The sequence below is a fragment of the Anomaloglossus baeobatrachus genome, chromosome 3, assembly GCF_048569485.1.
Source record: "Anomaloglossus baeobatrachus isolate aAnoBae1 chromosome 3, aAnoBae1.hap1, whole genome shotgun sequence".
Lineage (NCBI taxonomy): Eukaryota > Metazoa > Chordata > Amphibia > Anura > Aromobatidae > Anomaloglossus > Anomaloglossus baeobatrachus.
Genome location: NC_134355.1, coordinates 347,509,184 through 347,521,165, shown reverse-complemented (window position 1 = coordinate 347,521,165; position 11,982 = coordinate 347,509,184). Strand labels below are relative to the sequence as shown.

Sequence of the window (11,982 nt, the reverse complement as noted above, 5' to 3'; positions counted from 1 at the left end):
TTGGTGGCTTGTGTAAACAGTTCCAGGAAAAGCACAGAGCGGCGCTCATTATCGGGCTAAGAACGGTCCATTTACATGTATATTAAAGGTTTCAATTAGTATTGAGAAATGATGATTAATATTAGAAAACCTGAACATGCAGTTTAATCAAGGGGGTGTGGGGGAAGTCATCAAATATAGTGTAAAAGAAACCAATGACAAAGAGTCCTTAATGCCTGTATATATCAAAAGAAGCTTCTTGGACAAAAATGTATATAATTTATCAATGACCCCCCCCCAAAAAAATAATTCCCTTTAGGCCGTGTAAAACAAACACGTGTTTCACGGTCCGTGGTGAAGGTGCATGTATGTGTTCTACATGAACTGATCCTGCGCTGTCCCTGTGACATCTGGATAGCACACATACAGCATCAGCTGGTGAACTTACCTGTCCCCAGCACGGCTGTTACTTCCGGGTCTATGCTGAGTGCAGAGAATATTCATGAGCTTTATGTGCGGCCCAGAAGCAAGAGCCTCGCTGGAGACGGGGAAGTATAAAAATTCTTTATTTTTATGTCACCTGTGTTTTCTCTGGTACGTGTCACATTAAAGGGAACCTGTCACCTGAATTTTCGCAATTAAACTAAAAGAATCCCCTTCTGCAGCTCCTGGGCTGCATTCTAGAAAGGTTCATCTTCCTACTGGCCCCCCTTTCAGACCTAAATAAACACTTTATAAAATCTTACCTTTTGGTATGCTAATGTGGTTTTATGGCCACGAGGGCGGGCTGTATTGCGTCCGTTATTCCCCCCTCCTGCCGCTGTTCGCCGTCCCCCAGTGTTGATTGACAGATGACGCCGCCGCTCTCCTGTTACTCAGTGCTCCTGAAGTCTGGCGCATGCCCAGTGGCACTATCGCGGGACTGAGCACAGTTCAAATTGCGAGCTCCGGTGATCGTATTGCGCAGGCGCGAGATTATGGGCGGGTACTTGAATGACGCTGGTGATGACAATGTCATCGGCGAACAGCGGCAGGAGGGGGGAATAACGGATGCAATACAGCCCGCCCCGTGGCCACAAAACATCATTAGCATACCAAAAGGTAAGATTTTATAAAGTGTTTATTTAGGTCTGAAAGGGTGGCCAGTAGCAAGATGAACCTTTCTAGAATGCAGCCCAGGAGCTGCAGAAGGGGATTCTTTTAGTTTAATAGCGAAATTTCAGGTGACAGGTTCCCTTTAATCACATCAGTGAGTGGTCCAAGTCAAAACACGGACGTGTGCGCAAACCAATTGAATTTAATGGGTCTACGTGTGTCCATGATCCGGTAGGTGTGAAAACAGACGTCATACGTACTGGAAACACGGACATGTGAAAGAGGCCTTTCTCAGAGCTCCAATTCTAAAGCTATGAAGGGTCCATGGCCCTATACGTCCTCTCCTGGCTGTGACCGACATGTGATTGCTGCAGCCAGGCACTGAAAATACCACTAACTGTGTTGATGCCAAGGCCAGTGATAGGCTGCAGCATTACATATCCAAAGGAGCAGCACCAGATACACACAGCACACGTTATTGGCATTGGGAAAAAAAAAAAAAAAGGTTTCTGGTATTGATTTAATTGCTGTCAGACTCTATAATTATCCAATTTTTATAAACCAAACACAGTAACATCCCATATTATACGGAATAGTACAGACATAGGTTCATGGTGAAGAAAAAGAATAGTTAGCGTTTCAAGGTTTATGTAAAGGTTTCTAAGCATTGTAGTTAACCTTTATTTTTCAGTACCTATTTATCACATCACATAGCATTTCATTTAAGGATATTTTTAGGATCTCTGTTTTCAGAGCAATAAATAAAACACAGTAAGCTTACTAAATACGTAGATCTGTATAGATCAGTATATCGGCCCTGGGGACCTTACATAAGTGGTTTTCAATATAAAGGTGCATTTGAAAAACAAGGCAAAAATAGAATAATTTATCTAAAAAAAGCCACTTAAAGAACAAAATTGTCTTTTTTAAGCATAAAACGGTTTTCTATTCATATTGTAAAGTAGCTCAGCAAGCAAATCTATAAAATACAAGACGACAGCTGGAAGAGCTAGGGTTAAAAAAAGGAAGTATATCTCAATACGTAGAAGGAAATAAATAGAAGGGCTGTATTTACTGAGTAAAACTCTTTTTGATGGACACATTTGGAAATCTGGAGACAAGTTCCTGAACTATGCGGCTGTCAATCTGTGAACAAAAGGAAACATCCAGCAGGACAAGCTCCTTACAGCACTCCAGCAGCTTTCTTAAAGATGGCGGGCTCACCAGTCTGGTACCTAGAGCAAAAAGACACAAATACAGGGGAATGTTATCTATGGACACAATTAAGGTTGGACATGTGTGCAAAACTGGAGCTTTAAATTGTCTTCATGGTGCTCTGCACCCTTTGTGAAGCGTAACTCTGAGAACAGCATAATGTAGAGACAGAGACCCTGACTCCAGCGATGTCACTTAATGAGCTGCTTGCTGTCATTTGGATAAAAGCAATGTTTTCTCTGCTGAAGATCTAGCAGTTATTCAGAATTCATGAATATGCTGGACTACCTGGCAGCGCACACAGTAGTCTTCCAATGATATATAACCTACTGGTCATAAAACATGGATTTTATTAAATCTACACTAAGCAGCCCAGTAAGTGCACATCACTGGAATCAGGATCTCTGCCCCTACATTATGCTGCTCTCAGATTAGGTGGTAAAAACCTGCTGACAGATTCCTTAAAGTTAATTACAGGCAATGACACTGTATTGGACAAATTCACACTATATAGCAATTTTGACCTAATCAAACTTTATTGCCACATATTCTAAAGACTAGGACTATGTTAAAAGGCATGCACTACACGGTCCAGACCTGTCCCATGTGTCGATATAGCATGACCACTTAGGTGTGACTGAGATCCCTTATATTCTGCTTATGAAAAATCTAAATCCTGTGTATACTAGTGAACACTGCGACATTGGTATATGCCATGTGACCACAAACCTCTGGATTAGGGGAGGACTATCATGCTGCTTTCACACATCCGGTTTTTGCTGAGCGGCACAATACGGCGCTTTGCAGAAAAAACGCAACAGTTTTTTTTGCCGCCAATTGAGTTTTTTTTGCATAGACTTGCATTAGCGCCGTATTGTGCCGCATGGCCTTGCGTTGCGTCCAGTTTTTGCCGGATGCGGTATATTTAGCCCATGCGGCGGCCAGATGGAACGTTGCCTGGCACGTTTTTTGTGCGGCGAAAAAACCGCATCGCGCCTGATCTGGCGCGATGCGGCGCAATTTACAATGCAAGCCTATGGACGCCGGATGCGGCATCCTGCGGCAAAAAACGCATCCGGTGGCCGGATGCGTTTTTTTGCACTGCGCATGCTCAGCATCAAGCCGCATCCGTCAAAAAACGGATGGGCCGCATTGAAAAACTCAGTTTTTTTCGCCGCATCCGTTGCATAGGTTTTTGAGACGGATTGAGCCGCACTGCAAAAAACGGATGTGTGAAAGCAGCCTCAATGCTAAAGTGCAAAGAAGAAGGTGAGTATTTTGGCCTTGCAGATTTGAATCTGCAGCATCGCAATTCTTTCAGCATTTTCGCTGATTTAACCCATATTAATGAATAGGAAAAATCTGTACCAAAAACAAGAGGCAAAAACACGCATTTTTGCCACTTTACGTGTGCACATATCCTAAAAACAACATAATAATACACAATTATCTACAATTAAAAATCAAGAAATATATATATATTATATATATTATATATATATATATATATATAATACATTTGACATAAAATAAATGAATCCAATTGGTTGATGAGAATTTTTTTTAGCAAAGTCAGAAATGCATTTTTTGGGTCTTTTGGGTCACTGCAACACCACAAAAAAACCCCAATGAGAATGAATCAAATCATTACTAACTCAAAATTCAAGAAATAAATCGAACAGCATGCCACACAAAAAGCAAGCCTTTCCATAACTCCGTTCATGGAAAAATAAAAATAAATTATGGGTAATCGGACAATGGCTGCACAAAACATTTTATTATCATTTATTTATTTTTTTTTTATAGAAATTTGACATTTTTTTTAGCCATTGAAGGGCAAAGGAACCTTTCTCTCCCCTCCTTACAAGTACCGTACTTTTTTATATTCCCGCTGACAAAGCCGTGTGAGGGCTTGTTTTGTTGTACTAGTTGTACTTTTGAAAGACAGCTTTAATTTCATAATTTGATGTAGAGGAAAATTGCTGAAAAATGTCAAGTGAAGTGAAATAGATAAAAAAAAAATGCAGATGTTTTGGGGGTTGTGTTTCGGAAATTATTCTGCATTAAACATTACTTGGAAATAGAATTGCCCAGGTTAATAAGATTACAATGATATCAAAACTTGCATACAGTGGGTGAATTAAGTATTGAACACTTCAGCAGTTTTTTAAGTAAACATTTTTCCAAATGTGCTGTTGACATTAATTTCTCAAGAGATGTCGGTAACAACCCATCCAATCCACACAGGCAAAGAAATCAAACCATAGATGTCCATAAATTCAGTTATGTGTAATGATGAGAAATGATAATGAAAAAAATATTGAACACATGAAGCGAGAGAGGTGCAAAAAGCCATGGAAAGTCACTATACCAGTTGAAATCTATCAGAAATTAGAAAGCAATCCTGCCACTTAGTGAAAAATAAGCTTAAATAGATTTCTAAAAGGTGCTATTGACACGAGTTTCACACCAGATGTCGGTGAGAAACCATCCAATGCACACAGGCAAAGAAATCAATCCATAGATGTCCATGAATTTAGTAATGTGTAATAATGAGAAAGGACACAAGGAAAAAGTATTGAACACATGAAGAAAGAGCGTTGTAAAAAGCCATGGAAAGTCATGATCCCAGCTAAAATCTATCAGTAATTAGAAAGCAATTCTGCCACCTTGAGAAAAAGAATATCAGCTGCTCCAACTGGCGGTCTATAAAAAGGTGTCTAATTACAAAGGTGCCACACAAAAAACATCTCATGATGGCTAAAACTAGTGAGCTGCCTCAAGAGCTTTGCAACCTTGTTGATGCAAAACATACCGATGGCATTGGTTACAGAATAATTTATAAACTACTGAAGGCTCTAGTGAGCACTGCCGTGGCCATAATCCGGAAGTGCAAAGAACATAATTTCACCATAAACAAGGCATAACCAAATGCTTCCCACAAGATTTCAGACAAAGCAGTGAAACGATTATCAGAAGAGTTGTGCAAAACTCAAGGACTACCTGAGGAAAGCTACAGAAAGACCTAAAATCAGCAAATATACTTGTTTCAAAGAAAACAATAAGTAATGCACTCAAACTCCATGGCTTGTATGCACGCTCACCACGCAAGACTCCATTGCTGAACAAAAAGCATGTCCAAGCGCGTATAAAGTTTGTTTAAAAACATTTAGACAAACCTGTGAAATACAAAGATAACAGTCTGACAAGAGGAGACCAAAGAGCACTGCATATCATCCCCAAAACAACATACAACAATGAAGTTTGAGGGTGGGAACATTATGGTGTGGGCTTATTTTTCAGCATATGGCACTGGTAAACTTGTATATTCATCCCTCTTTCAGTTATATGGAAACATTCTTGATAAAAATCTGCGGTCATCTACCAGGATGATGAAGTGATTTTGATGTTTCTTGTGCTTGTATTGTCCTGAGGAAGGGAGCAGAGCCTCCTAAAACGCGTGGACCAGACCTGAGCATGAAATAAAATTACATTAATTTCATCATCTTCATGAGTGGTCGTTGGCGCGGTATTGAAATTACCCGTTCCCTACCCATTTCTACTAGCATTGAGGGGTAACTGCTGCCGCTGACCTATTGTCTATGCCTATACAGTAGTTGTGACTTTCACAACTCCACTTGGTGAGTAACCTACGTGCATTTCACACTATATGTTTTGGGGTAAGACCCTATTGCGCTCTCTTTTCACAGTTTGTCTCCGAGGATGATGAAGATAAAATGGGAGTGGACATTTCAGCAAGATAATGATCCCAAACATACAGCCAAGGAAACTCTCAACTGGTTTCAGAGAAAGAAAATAAAGCTGCTAGAATGGCCTTGCCAACCACCTGACCTAAATCTAACAGAAAATTTATGGAAGGAACTTAAGCTCAGAGTTCATAGAAAGAGCCCACAGGACACAGGATTTGAGAAGTGTTTGTGTGGAAGAATGGCCCAAAATCATACCTGAGCAATGCAAGTGACTAGTTTCTCCATAAAGGAGGCGTCTTGAAGCTGTTGTCACCAACAAAGGTTTTTGGACAAAGTATTAAATACATTTCAGCAAGTGTATTGAATACTTTTTCCCTGTGTCATTTCTCATTATTAGGCCAGGGTCACACGAGCATATGGCATCCGATGCGAGAGAATCACATGCAATAAGCTAATGACACTCGGCTCAAACTCTGCAGTGAGCATGAGCCAAATGTCATTTACTGAGATCCGATTCTCTTGCATGTGAGAATAGGAGCAGAGGTGAGGAAAAAGGAAAGATTAGTCTCTCCATCTTGTCCATTGTTTGTCTCTGCGTATATCAGACTATACTGATGACAGAGTGCAGTCTGATGTTTCACAAGCAGCCATAGACCTGTATAGGATGCATGATCTGATACACACTGACAATCATCTCATGCAATTTTTTCCTTTTCAGTCTGTTTATAGCTGAGGGAAAATTTGCAGATCTGACCTGCAACATTGAATAACATTGGTCCGAGTGCAATACGAGATTTTCTCGCATTGCACTCTTCTAATTCATAGGCTAATGTGGGCATACCCTTACTCATCACTAAATTTATAGACATCTATGGTTTGATTTCTTTGCCTGTGTGGATTGGATGGATTGTAACAGACACCTGGTTAGAAACTTGTCAAAAACACTTTTAGAAATATATTTACCGTATTTTTCGGACCATAAGACGCACATTTTTTCCCCCAAATGTTGGGGGAAAGTGGGGGGTGCGTCTAATGGTCTGAATGTAAGGCATGGCTGCGGGGAATGAGGGTGCTGCGGTGGAGCGGGTCATCGGGGGCACGAGCAGGCAGCAGCAGCGCCTGCTGTGACCACGTGGGCCCGCTCATTACATATGCACGCCCATCCTCCCGCCCATCTCTCAGCGCTGACAGGTGGGCGGGGTGATGAGCGGGGACGCGCGCGAAGTAAACAGCCAGCCGTGATCACCCCTGGCAACTACAGCCAGGAGTGATCATGTGCGGCTGTATTCACTGCTCTCCGCGCATCATCATCAGCGCGGGGTGCAGTGAATCAGTGCACATTACTCACCGTTCCCCGCAGCACCGCGATGTCCTCCTGATTGCCGGCCGCGCTGTGTAGAGACTAACGGGGCTCACAGTGATGACGTCATCGCTGTGCGCACGTGTCCACACAGCATAGCCGGCACAGACAGAAGGAGATCGCGGTGCAGCAGGGAGCGTGGCCGGCTCCACACAGCGCTGCCGGCACAGACGGAGGAGGAGCGACGCTGCGTGGAGCGAGGAAAGGTGAATATAAATGTTTATTTTATTTTTTTTATGTGTGTTCCGCAGGATGATGGGGCAAATATGAGCAGGATGATGGGGCAAATATGAGCAGGATGATGGGGCACATGTGAGCAGGATGATGGGGCAAGTATGAGTAGGATGATGGGGCACATATGAGCAGGATGATGGGGCACATGTGAGCAGGATGATGGGGCACATGTGAGCAGGATGATGGGGCACATGTGAGCAGGATGATGGGGCACATGTGAGCAGGATGATGGGGCACATGTGAGCAGGATGATGGGGCACATGTGAGCAGGATGATGGGGCACATGTGAGCAGGATGATGGGGCACATATAGCAGGATGATGGGGGACATATAGCAGGATGATGGGGGACATATAGCAGGATGATGGGGGACCTATAGCAGGATGAGGCACATATAGCAGGATGAGGGACACACACACACACACACACACACACACACACACACATTTATTTTTTATATATATATATATATATATATATATATATATATATATATATATATATATATATATATATATATATATATATATATATATAAAAATAAATATAAGGATGGGGATTATATACAAGGCAGGAGAATCATTACCAGGATGGGGTACCTTACTAGAGAATTTGGGGACATTACCCCCATAATAGTGTGTCAGCAGCAGATCCTCGTCCCATAAGTGTGTCATGACCACATTTTTTGCTTAAAATTTTATTTTCCTATTTTCCTTCTCTAAAACCAGGGTGCGTCTTATTGTCCGGTGCGTCTTATAGTCCGAAAAATACGGTACTTAGAAAATTGGTGGTGTGTTCAATACTTATTTTACCCGCTGTATATATATATTTTTTTAAGTTAAGTCGTGAAAAAAAATAAATTTTGGATTTGTAAAAATGTAGTTTGAGTTGCCATTTTCTAAACCCTGTAACATATATACTATATATATATATATATATATATATATATATATATATATATATATATATATATATATATATATATATATATATATATATATATATATATATATATATATATATATATATATTTTCAGTCAATGGAGGGCTCATTTTCTGAAATAGATAAGTTGCTTTGATTGTTCCTTAGATAAGTTGCTTTGATTGTTCCTTAGTGCATTATTTTGTGGACCCGCAAATTGTGTTCAATTGGTGCTTCGCGAATTGATGCTTCAATTTTCTCTTTACAGTTTTTACAAATCAGGTTAAATAATTTTTTATTCAGATACACTGGACTTTTTTGAGCACGTGGATATCAAATATGTATGTTTTTTTAAAAAAAATGTATGGTTATCTTGAGAAAAGAACAGTGATTCAATTTTTTATATCTTAACATTTTTTTTCTTTCTTTTTAGCAGCATTTAACAGGTTACCACGGCAATCGGATGGCTAGCTGATTGTTGCTGTTAGGGGCAGATGTCGGCTATATAATATAGCTGGCATCTGCCCTCAGTGGTGTCGTCTCTGCTTCTGAGCCCGTTCCTAAGTCCCTGAGTTAAGGGGCTGAGTCGCAAGAATAATGGGAAAAAAACCCAAAACACCTATACGTGTTTGGCATCATCGTAATATTGAGGACCTAGAGAAGCATGCTGAGGAGGTAATTTTATAGCTACTTGAAATGGGAGAAGAAAAGAATTGAAAGTGCAAAAACAAAAATTGTCTGCATCCTTAAGTATGTAAATAAATGTAATAATAAAGGAGAAAAGACCCAGCATGCAACTGGCTCAGGGAGGTAATATCGGAGTACATGGAGGAAACCCACGGAAACACAAGGAGGACATATAAAGACCTAGTGATAGGGAAATTAGATTGTGAGCCCCAATGGGGACAGTGATAACTGTAAAGTGGTGTGAATATCTTGGCTCTATATAAGATATATATAAATTATATATATACCGTATTTTTCGCTTTATAAGACGCACTTTTGTTCCCCCAAATTTTGGGGGAAAGTAGGGGGTGCGTCTTATAATCCGAATATACGGGAGGGGGGTATATGTATATATATATATATATATATATATTATATATATATATATATATACATATATACATATATACATACATATACATACATATACATACACACACACACATACACACACACAGTCCAGTGGAGGTACGGGCAGCTCTGGAGCGGTGCTGGGGGCTGCTTGGGGCAGGGAAAGCTGGGAGCGGCAGCGTTTTATCTCCTGCTCCCGCTCATATAATATGCACAGCCGCTGTCCATCAGAAGCGTGGTGCTGAAACTGCATCGCGCTGATGGGCTGGGGGAGCTGCACATATTATATCTGCCTGTGCTTACCTTTGATCGCACAGGATCCCCCCTCCCCCTGTGTTAGCTATAGCCTCCCGTGTTGCTGCCCATAGTAAAATAATAAACTCTTTACTCACCTCCTCCAGCGTCTGCTGATTAGGCACGCAGAGATATCTCTCTGCTGTCCCGATCACATGACCTGCACTAGAACCAGGAAGTAGGAAGTGCAGGAGACACTGGAGGAGCTCAACCCCGAGGAGGGAGACACAAGACAAGACAGTGCTGCAGAAGGTAAGGAAAGTTTATTTTACTAAAAGCAGCAACATGGGGGCGATATGTAACAGAGGGTGATGTCTGCCTGCCCCAGTGGGCCTGTCTGCCTGCCACAGTGGGCCTGTCTGCCTGCCACAGTGGGCCTGTCTGCCTGCCACAGTGGGCCTGTCTGCCTGCCACAGTGGGCCTGTCTGCCTGCCACAGTGGGCCTGTCTGCCTGCCACAGTGGGCCTGTCTGCCTGCCACAGTGGGCCTGTCTGCCTGCCACAGTGGGCCTGTCTGCCTGCTAGAGTGGGCCTGTATGCCAGCCACAGTGGGCCTGTGTGCCAGCCAGAGTGGGCCTGTGTGCCAGCCATAGAGGATGTGTGCCAGCCATAGGGGAAATGTGGCATCACTGGGGGACGTGTTCAATATAAGGTGGCCATATGCAGATTAAGGGGGCTAATTTTAGGATGAGGGGGCTATGAGGGACATATACCCTATATTATTTGTTAGACGGACACTGGCATTATAAGATGGACCCCATTTATTAAAAAATTCTCTATTCCCTCACCAAATTTGAGGGTGCGTCTTATAATCAGGTGCGTCTTATAAAGCGAAAAATACGGGTATATATATATACATACATATACACACACACACACACACACACACACTGGGCCGGCGTCAACACCCGGCATACCTGGGCAAATGCCGGGGCCCTGGAGAGCCGGGGGGGCCCACTCGGCCTCGTCAGTTCTGGTGCACCTTGGCCGGGGCCCACTCTCCTTAGTTCTGCGGCCCCCGGGCCGAGTTCCGGGGACCGCAGTCCTCGGCAGGAATCTGCGGCGCCGTCCCTTTAAGGCGCGCAGACTTCCTGGTTTGAACTTCATCTGTGGGCGGAGCTACCGACCGGCGTCCTGCTCAGTCCCACAGATGAAGGAGTTGCAGTGCCAGCCAGCGACCCCCAGCCCAGCTCTTCTCTCCGGCGCTGTGTGGGCCCCCTCTCCTCCATGACCTGAGCGGTATGTGCCCTCCCCACCCCCGATTTATGCCCCCGGAGCCGCGCGTGTCTGTCTGTCGGTCTGTCTGTCTGTCTGTAGCAGAGCTATGTGTGTATGTATATAGCAGAGCTATGTGTGTATGTATATAGCAGAGCTATGTGTGTATGTATAGAGCAGAGCTATGTGTGTATGTAGCAGAGCTATGTGTGTATGTATGTAGCAGGGCTATGTGTGTATGTATATAGCAGAGCTATGTGTGTATGTATGTAGCAGGGCTATGTGTGTATGTATAGAGCAGAGCTATGTGTGTATGTATAGAGCAGAGCTATGTGTGTATGTATAGAGCAGAGCTATGTGTGTATGTATATAGCAGAGCTATGTGTGTATGTATAGAGCAGAGCTATGTGTGTATGTAGCAGAGCTATGTGTGTATGTAGCAGAGCTATGTGTGTATGTATAGAGCAGAGCTATGTGTGTATGTATAGAGCAGAGCTATGTGTGTATGTATAGAGCAGAGCTATGTGTGTATGTATATAGCAGAGCTATGTGTGTATGTATAGAGCAGAGCTATGTGTGTATGTATATAGCAGAGCTATGTGTGTATGTATATAGCAGAGCTATGTGTGTATGTATAGAGCAGAGCTATGTGTGTATGTATGTAGCAGAGCTATGTGTGTATGTATGTAGCAGAGCTATGTGTGTATGTATATAGCAGAGCTATGTGTGTATGTATATAGCAGAGCTATGTGTGTATGTATGTAGCAGGGCTATGTGTGTATGTATAGAGCAGAGCTATGTGTGTATGTATAGAGCAGAGCTATGTGTGTATGTATGTAGCAGAGCTATGTGTGTATGTATATAGCAGAGCTATGTGTGTATG

At 42.5% G+C, this 11,982-nt stretch overlaps 1 protein-coding gene across 1 annotated transcript in view; it reads right to left on the bottom strand.

Annotated features, from left to right (window-relative positions):
- Positions 1–1,226: 1,226 nt before the first annotated feature.
- The window catches only part of FBXL4 (F-box and leucine rich repeat protein 4), an 88,020-nt gene continuing 77,264 nt past the window's right edge, over positions 1,227–11,982 (bottom strand). The window contains exon 8 of the mRNA XM_075338387.1: positions 1,227–2,309. Coding sequence (XP_075194502.1) covers positions 2,146–2,309 — 164 coding nt within the window. The 3' untranslated portion in view covers positions 1,227–2,145. The remainder of the gene's footprint in view (positions 2,310–11,982) is intronic.